The sequence below is a fragment of the Corticium candelabrum genome, chromosome 22 (assembly GCF_963422355.1).
Source record: "Corticium candelabrum chromosome 22, ooCorCand1.1, whole genome shotgun sequence".
NCBI lineage: Eukaryota > Metazoa > Porifera > Homoscleromorpha > Homosclerophorida > Plakinidae > Corticium > Corticium candelabrum.
Window position 1 is genome coordinate 3,741,955 of NC_085106.1, and position 20,999 is coordinate 3,762,953.

Consider the following 20,999-nt stretch of genomic DNA (forward strand, 5'->3'; position numbering starts at 1 on the left):
GCACGTGAGGAGGTGGAGACACTGATGCATTGGTAACAGTCAGAATGATGCTCAAATACGTTGGAACGAGCAGGTTCCGGAATATTACATATGTAGACTGCATCCCGGTCGAACATGGCCCATCCTATTCTAACTAGAGTAGATGTAATCACCTAAATTGTACTTAGAAACATTAGACAGCCAATTAGTTCTCATTGACGTCTCCAGAGTCACAAGCGAACTCAATTCAGAGCTCTAGAAGACATCCGCACCTACTCTTGTCAGTAGTATTTCTGCAGCTGTTCTAGAATGCCATCACAAGCTTGTAATGAGTGTTTACATTGTGTCTAGTAGACGGCATTGAAGTATTTACGCTAATTCAATTTCCTATTTTCCCCACTAGACAGCCCAAACTGACGAAGTCCACACCCACAATTCCCACATTGCACCTATTATTCGAATGGACTTTAGCGTGTTGAGCTCTAGCTAGACTCGTGCCCAGTTGCTACACCACGTGCGCTAGCTGTCACGTGTGTGTAGGTTCATGTGGTTTCACACGTGTGGTTCGCGTTCTAAGCCCGGTTCACAGTATTGACGCTGACGCTCAGCTACATCAAAGACACCACCTTGACGAAGGCGGCATCCTTTGATGTTGACACTGACGCTGACGCTGGAATAGTTCTAATCCAGCGTTAGGCCAACCACACGTGTGAAGCCACATGGACCTCTAAACACACCTAGCGCACGTGGTGTAGCGACCTAGCACTTGGCACGAGTACTGTACTAGGCTCTACGTATTAAAAAAACTAATGTCAACAACTAGACCGCATATTCTGGAACACGTTCTGTTGCTAATTGCACTGCTCCAGCGGGCAGGCGAGCACCCGACGAATATTCGAAATTTCGACTTTCATCTAGAGTTTACAATTTCTGTAGGTCAAAGTATACGTAATTTAAATAATTAAATGCGTCATTTATTTATTTAGTGCGTGGTTCAATCTACGTGATTTGGTTTCGTTGGCGTGCGTTATGCTGAAACAACACCGTGCTATACCATTTCTTCTAGCTAGTAACTAATTAGGTTATCTACAGCTGGTTTTTACTTTAGTTAGTTACAAAAGCTGCGTTTAAATAAAAAGGCATTCAAGAGTGGTGTTTATTTACTGCTAATATACTAGTCATCCAGCACGTCTAGTAGCTAGCAGTAGATTCTGTAGAATTACGCGACGCGTCACAGCGAGACAGCCTACAGTCCTACAGATATGTTTTCAAGCAGTCTATAGCAAAGATACGTTTGAAACGACTATCGACATTTGTATCTAGACTTCAACATTTCAACTGTCCACGCAAAATCTAGTTATTTACGGTTGAGATAAAAATGAAACAATGGCTAATTATGCTAGCTAACTTCAGACGCTCGGATGCCAACGATTTGTATAAAGGTCTATACTGACGTTTCTAGACAAGGGTTACCGGTCACACAAAATCAATTGTTTTTAGCCTAGCCTAGAGTTGCCGAATCACATACGATGTTTATGTCTCGTATTTGCATTGCCGAAACACACTATTCTAGCAACGACAACTTACAAACTTTGTGGCCAAGTTTAATAACGGCAGTCGCTTTGTTTGATTTTAGATAAATGTTTACAAGTAGTGAGCTTAAAAATGGAGTTAAATTGGTATTTCTTTCCGACAACTCTACCGGGGTCTTGAAACGGCTCCTTGATATCTGCGGAAGCGATGTTGTCCAGGTACGTACCAATTTTACTAATTCCAGACTTTATAGATATACTTCAACGTGTAACGAACTGCGTGCGTACATCACTGAAAATGTTAAAATACGTGATGGTGTAATAGTATGTGACGTCATAATGCAAAACTACAGTTACTATTGTCTTTCATACGATAGACTGTTTGTATTTTTACTTTTTATACTAACGCAATATGTCTAGTCAAGCAACAAAAATCGCCGCCGCTGTTGGAGTGGGGGCTCTCGGAATCGCCGCTTACCTGTTGGGAAAGTCGAATAAAAAACCGAGCGGTGGGCAAGTCAAATCTCTCGCCCACGAGCAATTCAACCCCGACCAGGATTATCCCGACCTCACCAAGCACAACAACGTAATGGCCTCTTATCTTACACCACAACTATATGGCTCGCTACGCGAAAAGACTACGCCTAGAGGATGGACACTCGACAACTGCATCCAGACAGGGGTCGACAATCCGGGCCATCCATTTATTAAGACTGTCGGCATCGTGGCTGGGGATGAGGAGTCATACGAGGTATCTATAGCGGTAGCGGTATCGCTCAGTGCTCTCATTGGTCGATGCGTTTGACTGCATGGATGACGTATTTTTAGGTGTTTGCTAGTCTGTTTGACCCCATAATCGAGGAAAGACACAACGGCTACAAGAAGACGGCACTGCATCCTACAGATTTGGATGCGTCGAAAGTCAGCTGCAATGCCTGTCTAGCTAGCTCACCTAACACCGCATTGACAGTGATTTTTCTTGTGTTTTACAGCTGAAAGGTGGAATTCTAGACGACAGGTACGTCCTTTCAAGCCGCGTACGAACTGGAAGGAGTATTCGAGGGTTGGGTCTTCCACCCGCCTGTACTCGGGCAGAGAGAAGAGAGACGGAAAAGGTACGAAGCGATAAGTAAAACTCAAAGTCACTACATACCCACAAGTTTCTGTCGGTCTCGTTTCAGATAGTCGCTAGTGCTCTAAAAAATCTGACTGGAGATTTGAAAGGAAAGTACTATCCGCTTGTTGGCATGACGGAGGAAGAACAGCAGCAACTGATTGATGTGTGTAGTCTGACAGCATGGGTCACAAATTTTGATTTATGTTGCGTGTAATTGCTAATTTGCTAGGACCATTTTCTGTTTGACAAGCCCATATCTCCGCTGCTCAACTCTGCCGGTATGGCTCGAGATTGGCCCGATGCGCGAGGAATCTGGCATAACGAAGAGAAAAATCTGCTTGTTTGGATTAACGAAGAAGATCACACACGCATCATTTCCATGGAAAAGGGTGGAAACATGAAAGCGGTGTTTGAGCGCTTTTGTCGCGGTATTAACGAGGCAAGTCCATTCTAATACAAATAACCGTTGTTTATAACTACCGTCTGCTGTAATTAAAGGTTGAAAATGCCATTAAGTCTAAAGGGCACGAGTTTATGTGGAATTCTCATCTCGGCTACGTTCTCACATGTCCATCTAACCTAGGCACTGGTCTTCGTTCTGGCGTTCACGTGAGAATTCCACACATAAGCAAGGTATGCTTATACCTTCAATATAGAGTAGGAAAGAATGAACAAACTATTTGTATTTTGCAGCATCCAAAGTTTGCAGAAATTCTGAACAAGCTCCACCTTCAAAGCCGCGGTACCGGAGGTGTTGACACAGCTGCCGTTGGAGGAGTCTACGATATTTCTAATTCAGATCGTTTAGGAAAGTCGGAAGTAAGCTCATTGTCTCTAATAAAACTAGTAAGCATGCAATTGCTTCTGTTATCCTTGCGCTTCCAACAGGTTCAACTGGTTCAAAACGTCGTTGATGGAGTGAAACGACTTGTTGATATGGAGAAAAGGCTAGAAAAGGGAATGAGTATTGAACCTCTTATGCCATAGGCACAAAATGATTTTATCTTAGTAAGAACATCTAAATGTTATAGCAGCTTGACGACCACAAAAAACAAATAGAGATCATAAACATGCAATTCTCTGCTCTAAATCTCGCTATCTCTTTGACACGATCACTCTACTATTATACGTATCTTGTTTGAGGTCTCCTGTTTGCGTATACGTTTCTTTATGCAATCTTTATATAGAAGTGTTGCTCAATAAGGATTTGTGTAAGCTCCCCATGCAGATTCGGTAGCAGGTGTGCATGGGTCCTCAAACAATTGATAGTTTTATAACCCTATAACGGCTGCTAGCAGTTATGGACACCACTGAATGGAGCTAGTCGCAACAAAGCGCTGACGGACAAGCTGTTCAGCAGGGGCGACGGGCCAGGTGCACACACTGTGTGAACGTAAAAATAGCTAATTTATTTAATCATTTGAAACATATTCCCGAGAGTTCTCGCCATAAGCCCTTTGGCGGAAGTCCCATTTTCAAAAGTTGGGTAAGCCTTGGCCTACCCTGTTCCTCTGGTCCTGCTAAACTCCCAGCCTAACAGTAGTCTAAGCGTCACGCAATAAACAAAAAGCAACAAAAACTCGATAATATACTAATTGAGAGAGAGGTTCGTTAGAATGTGGCTCGGGCGCTTATAGTCTCGGACTGGGTCCTGTTTTGCATGTGTTCACACTTGCACATGCCACCACCGTCATCTCCAAATAATATAAGCCCTATACAGATGTGCAAGGTCTGGTGTGTGAGTGAATCACCATTGCACGCGCTGTAGTCAATGATGGACGGAGCTAAACTGTGTCCCGAGCACAACCAGGTATTTGAAAGTGAGCCGTGCTCACGGCCCCTTGCAGGGCCCAACTCGGCCGAATAGGAGTCGTGTAAACATCCGGTATCAATTTCGTTCCTGGACGGACCCGAGCTCTAGAGCATCGTGTAAGCGGAGCTCTATAGAGTGAATCACGCTCGCACATGGTGCACATGGTGAAGATCAGCGCAGAACAACCAAACGCCAGAACACTAAACGTGCACGACTTTTATGTAACTTACAAACAATAGAATGAGAAGTTTCCGTACACCCTGGAAACCCTCGATATACCGGTATATACATCTCTGTATACCACAGAGTGAGTAAAACACCTTAGCTTAAGTTAATAAATACTGTTACCGCAGTCATGTCATCCACTTAATTAATTTGACTGCATGCAACTTCACTACCAACGTCACTACAAACACGAACAACTATCTTAGATCCCAGCGTCGCAGGCTTCTAAACTTTTAGAATTGCGAAGCCGCCCACTAGAGTTCTATAAACACGCAATTCTCTACTCTGAATTACATTTCGGTACACTTCTATGACACAAAATCACTGTGTATGGTGTACTGGTTGCTTAGCTTTTTATGAACCCACGTAAGACCAAGTTCACTAGAAGCGTCGCTTAAAAGAGTTTGGGCGAGCTGCCTTACTAGTAGATTAGTCAGTAGATGTGGTGTGCCAAAGAAAATATCCTAAGCTGTGGAGGGATAGAGGGGCTTAGTAAGGAATATCTTGGGGATAGGATACAATATACTAGAACATTAATTAATATTTACTCAGTAAACTTTTGTCTATACTAACCCTAACTATAGAATGCTCCAAATAAAAGCGTATACTGTTCACTTCAGCAATATCAAACGAGAGCATAAAACATCCAAAGATATATCTTATCCAGGAGGATAGTATATCTATTCGGGAGAATAAAAATCTAGGGGGATGATTTATACTGGCACAACAGGCCCAACTAGGTCCGAATAATTGTTGTGTAAGCTCGGTTTTGTCGTTGGTCTTGGTCGTGTAAACGGAGCGATAGGTGTGTCACACTTGCATACCATGCACATGGTGAACACCAGGCAAGAACAACCAGATACACTTGCTTATGATGCACATATTATGCATGGTAAAACAGACATGAACAACCAGATACATAGCAAAAGCATTGAACGTGCATGTAAGGCAATAAAATAGGAGGTTTCCGCGCACCCTGGAAACTCTTTGAGATACGCCTCTGTAGAATTAAAACTGTTAGCGCAGTCCACGTAATTGATTTCGACTCGCTATACTAACGTCCCTACAAACACGAACAACTATCCTATTAGCTTCAAACTTCCAGACCTGAGAGCGCGCGATCTCAAGTCTAGCTAAAGTGCTGTTTGTGGCGAGAAATTGTTTTAGTGGATGGTTCATCAGACTGTACTCAGCTGTTGTGGTGTATCACTTGCCATAATTAAGACTTGTCCATATGGCAATAATGTGTGGGTTACAGGTCAGTTTAATTAATTTGGTGAGCAATAACTAAAAGATGTATAAGAAAATTTTTTCGGGCATGTTCACAGTTGGACATGTGCACTTGAGGCGATCTCAAGTGAGGTAGGTTTTACATTGTATCATTTTATCAAGAAAATCACCTTCAATTGCCAGTAAGCCCTTCTTAGTGATGTTCATAGATTGCGCGTACACAAAGTTTTATGGACAAAACTGCAGAAAGTCTGTCTATTTAGGCGTTTATTGACATGTACGGCTATTGTTACTTTACAAAAGCCATGACTAATTAGAGTAGATTATTGGTGCTAGTTTCCCAATGACACATGCTCTTTCAAGGTCACATGCACAAAGCAAGAAACTCTGATCTGGCTCAAAGTGCCATGTACTTGTGGAGTAAGGCTGCATTGTAGCAACCTCAATTTTGTACAACTTGAAACTTCAGTCAGGAAAACTGTGACACTGCATGCGGTCTGCGCAATGCAGCTACAGTACACACGCAACGTTTTGGATTATTTTAATTCAGACACTAGGAATACTTCAGTCAGCTTTGCATTCATTGCAAATTAGAGCTTTTGAAGTTATTGTAATTACTACTGTTTGAAAAAGTCTCCTTTTTCTAAGTGTATGAAACGCACATAATCAAGCTAGCGGGACTGTGCTTTCTAGAGGAAATTGTCTGTGGCCTGACAAGATATGACTGTAATATGTCACTTCCTGAAGACGAAACTTTCACTTGGCCGCCTGCAACTTGACTCCTTTATCTCTCAATCGTTCCAGGACACGGCGTACCCGCTGATCATGCTCCTCCCTGGTGGATCCCCAAATAATCACATTGTCAATAAAGCAATCGACTCCTTCAAGACCCGACAAAATGTGATGCATTGTTCGGTGGAATACTTCCGGTCCTGATGATAGTCCGAATGGAAGCCGTTTAAAACGAAAGCGTCCGAAAGGGGTGATAAAAGTCGTCAGTGGTGAACTAGTAGGATCCAGTGGAATATGCCAAAATCCAGCCGCCACATTGAGGGTAGAGAAGTACTTAGCACCTTTCATTTTGGCAAAGATCTCCTCTGCTGTTGGTAAATGATAGTGCTCTCGCTGTACAAACTCATTCAGTTTCCCATAGTCGACACATATCCTCACAGTTGCATCTCCCTTAGGTACGACAACCATTGGACTGCACCATTCCGAGGGTTCGCTCATCTCCTCAATTATACGTCCAGTCGCTGCATTCGTTTCAATTCCTCTTCAACCTTTCGATATTGGGGGTATGCCAATCGACGTGCCACTCCTAACGCCACTGGTAGAGCGTTCTCTCGTAACTTGATGCTATATTGTGCCCCTAAGATTTTGCCTGCACCTTCAAATAGATCCAAATATTGGGCCACAACCGGGTCATCAGAAAACGTTGACACACTTCCGACATCTGCCATCCCTGCTTCTCCTAAGCGAATAAAATCCAGCTGATCGCAAACCGTGAGCCCCAGCAACAGCACCGCCTTGACGTCGGCCGCCAACACATAGAACCTCCACTTCCGAGAAATCCCACCCTGTACCGACAACTCGCACACACATTGTCCTGCTACTGATATTGGCGATACCGCTCCATAAGCAAAAAGACGCGTTGTTGCCTTGTGTAATTTCGGACGGCTTGTCATTTGCCTGTACACTGCATACGGGAGAATATTCGCTTGAGCGCCGGTATCTAATTTACAACGTATAGGGCTTCCATTTGTCAACACTTCTGTCATCCAAGCAGCGCCGTCACCCTCAATCATTCCGATATGAAGTGTCTGCTTGACGAATCTCGTCTTTGCTTCCCCCTCATCCTCTATGACCAAGGGACCAACAGCATGTACAATGTCGTCGGTATGTGCCATCTCCTCTTGAGTATCTTCTGTGTACACAGGCTGGAGCTGTGCGTCGGCGGGTGTGCTGCGGCACATCACTCCAGATGCTTTGACATCTGCCACTTGTTCGTCTGCCGGTGCATCGATAACTCGAAGTTGATCCTTGACGAGGCCTGCAGCTTTGCACTTATCGATAGCAGTTTCCAATGTAATGTTCGGCATTCCAAGCAATTTCTCCTTCACCGCCACCGTCGAAAGTCCACAAATGAAACGATCACGCACTAACGAATCTCGTATCTCACCGAACTCGCATGTCTGGGCCAGCTTCCGAAGTGCCGTAATATAGCGATCGACCGACTCGCCGGGCTCTTGATTGCGCGTAAAGAACTGATGGCGTTCGAAAGTGACATTCACACGTGGCAAGAAATGCGCGTCGAATCTCGCCACCAACTCGTCGAACGTTGGATCCTTCTTTTCCCCGTCATCCTTCGTAAAAAAGAATGTCTCGCTAATATCGATCGCCTCGGGACCCAAGGCATGAAGTAAAAGCGACTTCTCCTTTTTTTCTGACGCTTCGTCGTTGTCGCTCGCTGTCAAATAGACCATGCATCGCTTTCTCCAGGCTTTCCAAACGGGGCCCAGCTGACGGGACTCAAAATCAAGAGGCGGCGGTAGACGTAGTTGCTCGGTCATGACCCCACTCCTGGTACCATGTAACGTCTAGTAGATCTATTTGAGAGTGATCCTAGCTTCCCCTCTAGTCCCCGTATGTCTACCCCGTATTACTACTACTACATCATGTATTGTACAAGGTTAGCGTATGTAGCACTCAGAGTCCATGCATTGAATTCGAAACAAGTCGTACGTAGTACACAACACATGCAACTACGAGTCAACTCTCCACTTCCTGAACATGGTAGGTCCACTGCACTTCTGTTTTCCCATGCCTAGGTGTTTACCAGTTTATCGTGAGAAGAGCCCTCTGCTTGCTAGGTCAAATGTACCGTCACACTAGCCTCGCAAGCCAGGCTCTTCCGCGCAGTCGCTGAGCTAACCGCACGTGAATCACACGAGGAGGAGGATCTTTTACCGGAATTGCTTCAGCACGAGAAGAGCCTGGTCGCTTTCGAGAACGTCATAGTGACGTGGGAGCCGGATTCGGTTTCATAGCTTGATAAAGCTAATTCGATTAGGTAAGCATGTAGATATGAAAGTTGAGAACACGCGACATCGCTTCACGTACTCTCTTGTTTTGCACGAAGTACGTAGTTGACATCATTGTTCGCTTCCAGTACGTATCTAGACAGCTCAGCCATGTAATTTTCTGCGGTGTCACGACTCCATTTCAGCATTCAGTTTCGCCAACAGTACACCGCCGAATCTAGATCTGCAACGCGGTAGTTTGAGAAATGAACTCATTGTACGCGGTTAGTGTCTATGTAGCAATCAGAGTCCGTGCATTGGAACAAGTCGTACGTAGTACACAACACATGCAACTACGAGTCAACTCTACACTTCCTGAACATGGTAGGTCCACTGCACTGCTGTTTTCTCATGCCTAGATGTTTCCAGTTCACCGTCAGGACAGTCAATATCGTACAAAAGAGCTGCTTGCTGAGTCAAAAGTATCGTCATATAGACTGCGTTAGCAATACACGCTAATCTGATCGTGACGTGGAGAGGTCAACAAGCTTTATGCCACTGTTTTGATAAACCGTTGAGTGAAACAGAGCCGGCAGTTCTCACACCATTTCCCCCACAGACTCTAGATGTCAGAGTAGACTCGCAAGAGTGGTGGACACTGCTACACGTCGGTTTCAATTCGCGCAAACCTACAGAAGAGTCCAGTAGAAAGGAACGTTACTGGAGAGTGTAGGTTCAGCGGACCAGTCCCATGTTTGATATTTGAAATTTGAAGGTCTCGTTGATAAAGACTATAGCCAGTGCTGAGAGGATTGCAAACAGCCGACGACAAGCTGAGAAACTAAAAGAAGACATCCTTTGTCAACGAATGACGTCTGCACTGGTACAAAATGTGTTAGCTGAAAGCGTTCTATTAGTTTGTTTACCCGTACAGGGGCGTAGGAAGCAAAAAGTGACTGGTCTGGCCTAACGCGCGCTAATGGGTGGGGCAACGTTGCGCGCGCTAGTAGATGGGTAGGACAGCACTATATCATAGTTCACATCTCCCAAGAACGTTGATAGTCTCGACTCCGTGTCACATCTAGAGATGTATTTTACAAGCAGTCTCGACTCACACACACACACACACAGACACCAATTAGTGTTTACATCACCAATATATTACTTATTTGATCGGGTATACCCCGTAATACGGAAGTTGATGCCATCGAGCATCTGGCGAAAGTGGTCTTTTCGAATATTGGCCGGACCAGCCGGACCGCGTCCTTCGCCTATGCCGTATGTTTATCTAGTTCGTCTCGTATGTGTTTTGCTTTAGGGTACCGGTACTGTATGAATGCATGTCGCTAGAGCATCGACCGGTACCGATCACGCGATGTACTCTTACGTAGAGTTACAATTTGGTCACAAGTTAGTGTATCCGTGATGTAAGTCTTTATAACTATGTATATGACTGGTACATATAATCGTACATGTATAATAGCGTTGCTAAGGATTGCTTTCAAGCAGGGTAACTTGCCAGCGGTGCCTCCAGGCAGAAAATCTAGAAAGCAACATTGCTGATATTGCCTGCGATGGACGATTTCAAGTCTATACTACTTGGGGTACGTTTCTTTATTCTCTTCTGCCTCTTCTGGAAGAGTCTTCCACCTCTTCCGGAAGAGTTGTCTGGAAGAGTAAGCGGAGACGGAAGAGGTTCGAATAAAGAAACGATATGGAAGATGCGGCACATGCGCTCGTGTCAATGGACGATTTCCGCGTCAAACTGGCGGGAATGGTAGCAGAAGTGATGTTGACCCTTCTTTCTGATGACGAAATGAGAATTTTTATCCGAAGAGCTTGAAGAAGTTGTGGCCCCTTATCTAGTGGGTGAAGAGAGCATAGCCAGAACTCACATACTTGGGAATGTTGAAAGGGTTAGACGTCGCTGAAAGCAGTTGATAACGCAGAATTTGCAAATTTGAATGTCATGGTACGTGCTAGTTACGGCCTACTACAAATTCCCCGCCGAATGTCACGTGTCTACAACCCAAACTACGCATGCGCTAACTAAACGAACGGAAAAGAAACACAGCAGAGTTCAGTCCGTCACTTCTCGACCTCTTCTCTTTCAGCTCTTCTGCTCCTCTCCTCGGACCCTCAGTAGTCTGATATCCCGGATATTGACCCTCGACAGTTACGTGTACGTACGAACATATAGTAGAACACAATCAGTAGTAATTTTAGAAAACTGCACCACAACGTTTATTTTTGGAAGTTTGAAAGCAGAATAGGTGAAGAGTCGGAGCCATTTTGCTACCCTCTCCTGAATACTAGATATATTATAATTTGATATTTACTTGGCATCAGGAATTTTTGTTGTACAGGCTGCTGGTTTTTCCAACGAGAATCTTCTGCTTTTTATTTTATGTGCCAGCAATGTACAGCTCGTTACAACGTACACTGTAGGTTTGAACCCGGATAGTCTAATTGTTTCCAAGATTCCAAGGATAGAATTACTACTGTATATACATAATATTAAAAAATCAAGGTTTATAAACTTTATTGTCAAACCTCTAAATAACTCCAATATAATAATCAATCACTCTTTTTCAGAGATCACAATATTAGCTTGCGATAACAATTTTTTGGATCACCATGGAAACAGTCTTGTCGACACAAGTCTGCGGTAGCCATACACATGTAATGGTAATCTACAATTTGTTCGAATTCTACCCTACCAATATACCAACAGGCTCCTCATTGACACACTGCACGGATATGATAGCGGTTAATGATTATTATATATAAATGATTGCACAACTTCAAGATCACTAACAACATCATAGACACGAGTAGTTAAGGAAGTTTCTAGCTGAAACCTCAGTAGCTCTATCAGTCACTCTAACTGCAGCTTTACTACCATACAGTTGCTACTAAATAAGCATAGACAATCCTAGAGTACATGCAGCAACTATAAAACCAAGTTAGCAACACATGAACTAAAGCAATCATGTACCTAAATTATTACACACGAACTGGTGAAATGAAATAGTCTGTAGTAGTATTGCCGTGTCTGCTCACCCAAAATAGTTAACACTAGCTGATGTCTTAGGGCCACTCCTTCGAGACCCCGAGAAACTTTCGTTTAGCATCATTATTCCCAGGTGGCTCCGTTGGCGGTACGAATTTCATGAATACCGGATAATGGTCAGACAATTCTTTCCACGAACTGATAAAACTGTAAATAGTTTTAGGAACGGAATCCGGCAAAAGGTACTCTCCGTTAGCTTCCTCCAACTCTGGATTGATGACTCGACACGTAGGACTTCCAGGTACATTGTTCTCTTTCATGTCTTTGTCAGCGAGCTCTGGCGTGTAGATGTAGTCTAATGTGAGCTTACTAAGAACGCGAGTGAATGTCCAAGGCGCGGCAGGATCCCCCGGTAACGATTTCGTGTGATTGCACTTCACACCATTATAGAAAGCTCTATATGCAAACGTGTAAATAGATAATAATCTTGATAAAATATGAAGTCAACTTTCATATTTAGCTTACTTATTCCATTTGCTTTTCAGACGGTAAAGATTAAAGTCTCCCATAATATATGCATTTTTCCATTCCTGTCGTGCCTCAGGAGTGCTGCCATTATGATTTACAGTAATATTCCGAATGTAGTTAATAACTTTGTTAACGTATTTGATCGACGGTCTGGGTTGATTCAGAAGGTGCAAATTAACAATGGCCAGGACCTATTTGCACGAGACAGAAAAATTGAAAACTCTATGTAACACATAGTCAAGGAAGCGTTCATTGTATACCTTCTCTGTTTTTACTTCTCTGAAGATACACGCGTACGCTGGTCTTTGTCTGTAATCTACTGGAAACGTAAGAACACTGCATCTTGTTAGAGTAACGTCGTTGCTGTTGTAAGCGAATCCTAGTCGCTCACGACGTAAAACAGGCGAAAAAGTCCACGATTTGTTATACATATTAGGTGTTGGAGCAGCCAACAACTCTTGAACTGCCAAGACGCTAAAGAGTGATAAGACCTTGGTGTACGCGTTCACCAGCACCGAACTAGTGGCCGGCTTGTGATTCTCCATATTCCACGTTCCAATATTCAAGAGTCCCTCCCACCGAATCTGCACTGGTAGATGATCACTGAGCTGATAAGAACGAACAACAGGCTCGTATTGACGCAATGTAGGAAGTAATGGATTATCTCGCGGAAGGAACGTCTGCTTGTAGGGTAGAAACAGTTCTTCAGACACAGTAGGCCCTCTTCCAGTCTTCAAACCGGGAAATATGTAGTGATGAGGTATACGGAGGGTCTCACTAACGAGGATACGATCGTAATGAGACACTGCCTTGGCAACTGTTGTAGGCCCAGCGTCCAAAAATCTAAAATCAATACTAAAAAAACAAAGTCCAACGCTAGTATATATATAGACCTAATTTAGAACAGCAGAGACTTACAAGTTGGATGCAACCTTCATTGTTTCTTTCGCACTTTGAAGATTAAAGTCGCCAGCGAGAATTTGAATTCTACTACACGTTTCAGCACCGCTTCTTTGCACGACTCTAGAGTGGTTGCTAAAGTGTTCAAACTCTAAGGCTCTCGCTGCAGCGTCTCTACCACTGTACCGAAAATGAGCGGTATACATAGTGAAACACTCCCTCATTCCCACAAACTAGAGCAAGAAGAGATCAATTAACAGAGCAACTGTATAACAAATTTTACTACATAGAGACTGTCAAAATCAAGAAAATAATGTTATAGTGATATAGTAGAAATGGTGGCATATGCTGTCTACAGAATTGGGGTTGCTATATACGGGACAATAGCATTTGCAGAAAATACCCATGTCTGTCAGTGTTCATGCATACCTGCCAAGTGGCGTAAGAACCTATAGATGTGGCTGAGGAGCAAACATTAGTCAAAAGAGCGTGGCTCTGCAAACAAGGTTACATATATGCATGAACACACCAAGCCAACATTAACACTATAGTGTTAGTGCGGTATGTCACGTCAATGTTACTAGTTTCTACATCTGTCATTCTTATATATTATCAGGTCAAGCTGAAAAAGTCGAGGAGCACGTACCCTCAGTGTCTGGCCCCGGTTCCTACGCCTAAGTTGCCTATTGCCTGCCTACTGTTTTCCTCCACGTTATGCCATCACGTTGTCATGCCACTGTCATACCTGGAATTTGCACCAATAAGCGTATTTGTGCTTTACGCGTTTCTCTTCCAGTATACCACATTGAGGGCTTTGTATTGAAGCAAGTTGGACTCTCGTTTCGTCATAGATGAAAGCAAATTCACCGCTGGCTCTGTATCCTATATTTGTTTGTGTTTGTAAAAGTTGCAAACTGTTGCGAGGATTAGACTTTCCCTTGTATCTCGCTTCGAATCCACTCACTTCTTGAAGAGCTAATATCTGAGTCCTTTTTAATATGTTGAGCACACTATCGTAAATTTTCGTCGAAAGTGCTCTAGTTTCATCCATATTTGCCAGCGACTGCATATTCCAAGATGCCATCTCTAACAACAACATGAAAAATGTATTAATATAAACAAGCGTTGACGTATGCAAAATAAAACAAAATATTTTAAAATATATTTTACCAATATAATTTAATTAAACAATTACTAGCAATAGATTTTTTACAATCTGTCTTCGGTTACTCTAAAGAATCTAATTTAATTAATAATGTACCAAACTACCAATCACGTGCCCATGCAGACCCATGGATGCATGCCTACTAGCTTGTTAGGCTATAAATTGACGTTGTTTAGCAATGCAAAGATGGAATAACAAGAATTATTTCATGCAGTTACGTCAAACTCATTTTTATTTAAAGTGCAGCATTTGCCTATGATTATTAGAAGACAAAAACGTTAATCACTGTATCTATATATCCTAAGCCTTGTTAGTACGCTGCTCAATCGATTGCAACCATTTATACTCGTAATATAGGAAGTCACGTGCTTGACGATGCCAATTAATAGATAAGCGGATCCGTCACCGTCTAGACGGATTTTATGCATTAGGCACCACAAGCTCAAATTATAATACAGTAGAAGCACGCCAGATCAGAAATGTGTTGAGAGCTTTTAGAAACCATAAAAGTCAAAACGATATGTGTGTGTGTGTGTGTGTGTGTGTGTGTGTGTGTGTGTGTGTGTGTGTGTGTGTGTGTGTGTGTGTGTGTGTGTGTGTGTGTGTGTGTGTGTGTGTCTATATATATATATATATATATATATATATATATATATATGACGTCAAAACTGCCAGCGAGCAATCGACTATTGTTTTACGGTAGACTTCAAACTGCCAGCGAAGCAATCGACTATTGTTTTCTAGCCTCAGAAACTTCTTCTAGAGCTGATCTGAAATAAAAGTGGAGAAGCAATCCAATCAGATATCAGGGATACCTAACATCTAAGATAAAAAATGATCTATACTCATCATACAAAAACAAAGTTTGGTCCAGTGCACATCAGTGACGGACGATTTCAGCCATGATACAGATTAGCACTACGGGATCCAACTCACTATTACTTAGGAAATGCGTAGGATGACGTTTAGTAACGTTATTACCTTAGCTCCGCCTCCGGTTAGGACCCGGCTCTACTTATGCCGTTTCCCCACAATAGAGCCTTCGTTTCTATTTTTAAATTATAGCTTAAACCTGTATAGACATTTTATACCTAATTTTTTATTGACGAGAAAGCATAGTAATATCATACAGCCGCAATCATTTTCATTTGTCTTTCTACTTGTCTTTCTATTCGTCTGTTGGTCTGTCTACCTTTCAGCTATAGTACGTATACTCACTCAATTACCTGTTGGAAATCTAGGAAACACGTTGCCGTTGTCTCTTGGCATTCTGTTGTCAACTGCTAATCCAATCTGATAAATATCAAGAACATCTTCCCACCCCATGCGATCAGCACAAAAGAAGATGTCACCCACGTGACCTCTTGATCTCTTTCTTCCTACCAATTTTGCGACTGCTCTGCCCTCACACTGTTTCACCATCTTGTCCGATATCAATCCAAAGAGAGCTACAGTGCCACTTGATGGTTTGAAGAACGATGCACCATTCAAGGGTTTTGTCTCCACCACAGCATTAGGATTGTACTGGTCGTTCCGTAAGGATATCCTGTGGGGATCTCTCTCGTAAAAGCAGTCTATAAGAAGTCTTTTCAGCTCCAGATTGAACGTGCCGTTAGTCAAATCCTGAGTAGCTGTTGGGGTCGAAAGCAGAACTGGGTAGTCGACTGCTCTTTCTAGAAACAAATCATAGTTGCAGGGGTCGTTCTGTTTAGTCCACGACAAAACAGGAAATTTGTCTTCATCCATTTCCAGAAGGATTTGATCGTCAGCCAAAAGAGCAACTAGGTAATTGAATGTTGCAGTACGCCACATAGACTGCACGTTTACCTCAACCCTTTGACTGCGCGTGGGCATAATCTTGGTATATTGGTAGACGACGACATTGTCGGGTGCTAGGCCTTTCCGACATGGAGAGTCAGATGTACTGTTGGAACTGCAGTTGTTTGGCACGCACTCCGGAAATACCGTGAGAACGTGTTTAGGCCCAATCAGTAAGCCTTCGCACTTGTAACCGTCGAGAGTCCTTCCTCCGCTATCTCTCAACACCAAGTGGCCAAAGATGAGACCAAAGAAAGACGGATTGCCGCTCAAATTGTAGTAGCCTGTTTCTTCGGCTGGGCCGGAAAGCTCCAAAGGAAAACTGCGTTTCCGGCGAAAAACAAGATCCTCTGCACTAACACGCATTGCCATCGACTGGTTTGTAGAAATGAGCATGTTTCCAGGCGATTCGTTAGCCAGTGAAGCAGCAGAGAAGACAAGTAAACAAAGAGAAACCAAGACGACATGCGGCGCCGTTCTTGCCATCTCTGTCACCCACATGCAGATGATCACTAAAGACAAAATGATTGTGAGCACCTCTAGTGTCGAATGAACGCTCGCTCTGACAGACGTTTGTCTAGGAAGCTAAAGTGCCTGTCGGTCACAACTATAAAAATGAGTGGGCGATCGACGGCGACTAGAGAAAACATAACCTGTCAGCTAATAGTATCGATTCGCACACAAGTAAACAACTTTAACTTGTGAGTAACTTGATTCTGGTAACGCTCGGTCTAGTCATGCAGCGGGGGGTCGTCAGTTGAGACCAGATAAGGCCGTTGCTTTCCCTAGTAATAATACGTATGTGCGGTCTTCTAAACATTGAGAAGTCAAAGCTAACGGCTGGTCGACGCCTAGTAAGAAAGTATCAGCTAGTCCTCGTGCAATAGTCTAGAGAGTTGCAGCACCGGCGTACACGCGTGGTAGTTTGGTGGCTGATCAAATCACACTGCAAATCCATGCCCATTCTTTACATTTTACTTCCACAGTATGAACGTCCGCTATTGTCGGGAAAGTGCGATAGACAAAGATTCATCTCACTGTTTGGTAATTATCCTGAGGGAAACAAAGCGCTTGACACGTCTAGACGAGGCTAGCATAGCCTCGAACTTCCAGACCAGAGAGCGCTCGAAGCTCGCGAACAATGATTTCGGAAATAGCCTTCTAAGCCAATCAGCATCTTAGATCCGGAATGTTGACTCTAAATTCTGACTGGTCTAGCAGTAATTGGTTATGCTAAGTGAACTAACACTGATTACGCGCGTGAGAAATCCTCGTGGGTGCTAAGTGCACGCCAGAGTCGAATAGAGACTCTGGCTGTGTTCACACCAGAGTTTAGAAATGGGTTTGCTACTGCTTAGCGTAACCAATTAGAATAATCAGGTAAGTTTACGACAGGAATGCGGGCTAGAGCAGGGTTAGCTTAGCCCTTCAGAAAAATGGGGTTAACGCTGAGTTTAGCTGGGGTTACCGCCTGTCAAAACATTCCAGATTATTCATATTGCGTATCACAGCAATAAATGAAAGAAGATTGCTCTACTTTGTGTTGGTCTTCCCACCGGCGTAGCGTCGGGGAGGGAGAGGGGGGAGCTGGGAAAGGCTATAGCCCCAACATTTTGGGCATGTCCCTTTGCTTCAAGCAGAACTATAATTTTAAGTTATTAAACAGTGACAGTCCGCTTAATCACAGAGTAGTATGTTGATGATCGACGACGTTAACCATATCTCTTTGACAATATACACATCATCATTTCAGTATGATAAAACCATTGTCGAGAAGTCGTGGACACGCAACGTAAGCATGACCATCACTTATTTGAGACGTCAATGGCAGAGTCAAATAAGACCGCATCAAAAAGGCTTGCAAAAGCCTATCCATCAATCATTATTTTTCAAGTAAGTCTACCTAATTAAGGTCGACAACCCGATTGACCGGAGAATGAATCTTCTGCGGCTCCGCTACCTAGTGATTTGCTTTCACTCCACAGTACTTTCTCCACAGGTTATTCTATCTAGCTATCTAGCTAGACTTATATTGCTCGCTATATTACGAAATGCTAAAATTGGTCAACGCCGTTTATACTAAATTAGTCTTCTAGATTCTATTGTCATCGAGATGCCATTTCATTTGACGAGCCATGAAAACCTTTTTGGTAGGAACAGTAACAGTGTTTCCACTCCTTTATATGCACACTGACGGCACTCAGTCCAGCAGTTTATTTGTAACCTGAAATTTATACTACGGTATTTAAATTTAGATGTCTACAAACAACCAGCGAGAAAAGCAGAAAATAGGAGTTGCTTTGCGTGTGAGAAATGGGCGTGGTTTGTGGTCTAATTTATTTAAGCCTCCCAAACTTGAGGACCACGCTACCGCGGCGGTCTGGCAGTTTCTTCTTCAGCAAATCGAATCCGCAGCACGACTTGCGGAATTCTGTAGTGAAAGACGTTGTCGCATCCGTAGATTCAGGCAGCTGTTGCTGTTCTATCACACACATGTGGTACTATACCTGGAGAAGGCACTCGAAGACAGAAATTGGTCGGAAGACGTTTCGATTCTTGCGCGGGAGTACATGATACAATTAGCTGCAGTCTGCTACAGTTCACACAGCCTATTACGACTAATTAGAGGCAACTGGACAAGCTCAAGCTCAACATGTAAGAACACACCTACCTTGCGCATGATAGCACAGCAGGGCAGTGGCGTACGCAGGCATGTTTTCAGGTTGCCCGGAAACCCCCCTAGAGATGGACGTTACCGCTAACGGTACACAGATGTCTGGGAATTCGAGGCTATGTTGTAGCACGTGTCTAACGTGCTGTCTTCTCACTGCTACACGTGCCAGTCAGGAATGAAGCGTCAGTTGACATTGTCGCAGTTTGTAACAAGGCCTACAGCTGCTGAAGATGGACCCCTCGGAGCGGAGGCTCGAATTGACAGTCAGCCGAAGCGGACAAAGATGAGAGTAAATATCAAATATCAATTAAACCATTAATATCAATATTAATCTAGATATTGATATAAAAACAGTTATTAAGATCAATAATATTGATATTAATATAAACAGATCAATATTATTGATATTAATATGGAACCTCCCCCGAGAAATCCTGGGTACGCGCCTGCAGGGTGTTAGGATTAATCAGCGCAAACCCGAGTTTCTAGTGAACGCGGCCTCTGGTGCTCTTTTTTAGTTCACCTCTAGTTGTTTGATCTTTTCAAGCTTGCGGTGAGATGACATGCGCAGCACTGTCGCTACACCATCACCTTTGACAACTGACCGAACGGTAGTCTCGCTATTCGAGCGGTTAGACTAACTAGCGTTCTGCTGCAGAATCGAAGAGTGGTCGTTTTATGCAGTTCACCAAGATATTACGGCAAACACGGCAACCGTCTTATTTGTTCGTGAGATCCCAATTGCACTTATGTTCGTGTAATGCAAAGGGCAGTATCTCTCCATCTCATTATTGAATTAGGTAAAACGATACTACGCTGTTAGACTACCATTTACCATCGCTTTTTGATGAGTACTTCCGAAATCATTTTAGTATCGTTTTGGTCCAGACTAGATTCGCGCGCTTCGCGCGCTCTCTGGTCTGGAAGCTCGAGGCTATTTCCAGCCGTCGTAGCTACTCCACTCACGCTAAGCCAGTGGTCGCCTGACTACACTAGCTAATCTAGTGATGTAGGAATGACCTAACTGAATTGACACTACATCCATAACCGCCTTAATTAAAACCAAATGTGCGTGTGTGCGTGCGTGTGTGTGTGTGTGTGTGTGTGTGTGTGTGTGTGTGTGTGTGTGTGTGTGTGTGTGCAAGTGTGTGTGTGTGTGTGTGTGTGTGTGTGTGTGTGTGTGTGTGTGTGTGTGTGTGTGTGCAAGTGTGTGTGTGTGTGTGTGTGTGTGTGTGTGTGTGTGTGTGCAAGTGTGTGTGCAAGGGTGTGTGCAAGTGTGTGTGTGTGTGTGTGTGTGTGTGTGTGTGTGTGTGTGTGTGTGTGTGCAAGTGTGTGTGCAAGGGTGTGTGCAAGTGTGTGTGTGTGTGTGTGTGTGTGTGTGTGTGTGTGTGTGTGTGCGCGCGTGTGTGTGTGTGTGTGTGTGTGTGTGTGTGTGTGTGTGTGTGTGTGTGTGTGCAAGTGTGTGTGTGTGTGTGGGGGAACGTGCACGCGCGCTTGCATAGGTGCGTGCACGCGCACGAGCGTATCGTTCAACAGGAGTTTGTAGTGAGATACTTTAATTAACTGTAGAGCATCTGTGTAGGAAGCGGAAGGGGATGGGGCTAAAGCCACTCGCTCAGTGTAGGAATTGAAATTTTTGTACCAGTGATTTTTGCAAATTTGTATATATATGGTCCTGGAAGCGAGGTCGTTAATATCTGTATCCACGGTACAGCCCCCGCTCGCGAACATCTTCCTACGCTACTGTGGAGGGATAGAAAAGCCTAGTAGGAAAATGTTTAGGGTATAGGATACAATATACTAGGATATTAAGATCTACTCAGTAAACATTTTAATCTACTAACCCCGTAACCATATAATGCTCCGAACAAAAGCTATATCAAACGAAAGCATAAAACATCCTAGAATAATTTATCCAGGTGACTAAGAAATTGAATAACACAAAATGCTATTGCACGTGGATACAACATACAAGAATGTATGTG

General features: G+C 43.5%; 2 protein-coding genes across 2 annotated transcripts; one reads left to right on the forward strand and one right to left on the reverse strand.

Annotated features, from left to right (window-relative positions):
• The first annotated feature begins 1,887 nt into the window (after positions 1-1,887).
• LOC134197795 (creatine kinase M-type-like) lies at positions 1,888-3,705 on the forward strand. The gene is made up of 8 exons (XM_062667143.1): positions 1,888-2,262; positions 2,340-2,432; positions 2,504-2,626; positions 2,693-2,791; positions 2,858-3,067; positions 3,127-3,261; positions 3,322-3,447; positions 3,517-3,705. Exons 1-8 carry the CDS (start codon positions 1,924-1,926, stop codon positions 3,613-3,615), a joined length of 1,224 nt encoding a protein of 407 aa, XP_062523127.1. The 5' UTR covers positions 1,888-1,923; the 3' UTR covers positions 3,616-3,705.
• Positions 3,706-11,683: 7,978 nt separating this feature from the next.
• On the reverse strand, positions 11,684-16,836 carry LOC134197302 (uncharacterized). The gene is made up of 6 exons (XM_062666594.1): positions 15,749-16,836; positions 14,103-14,443; positions 13,376-13,590; positions 12,718-13,312; positions 12,455-12,648; positions 11,684-12,385 (listed from the first exon to the last, which is right to left on the reverse strand). Exons 1-6 carry the CDS (start codon positions 16,824-16,826, stop codon positions 12,007-12,009), a joined length of 2,802 nt encoding a protein of 933 aa, XP_062522578.1. The 5' UTR covers positions 16,827-16,836; the 3' UTR covers positions 11,684-12,006.
• Positions 16,837-20,999: the final 4,163 nt, after the last annotated feature.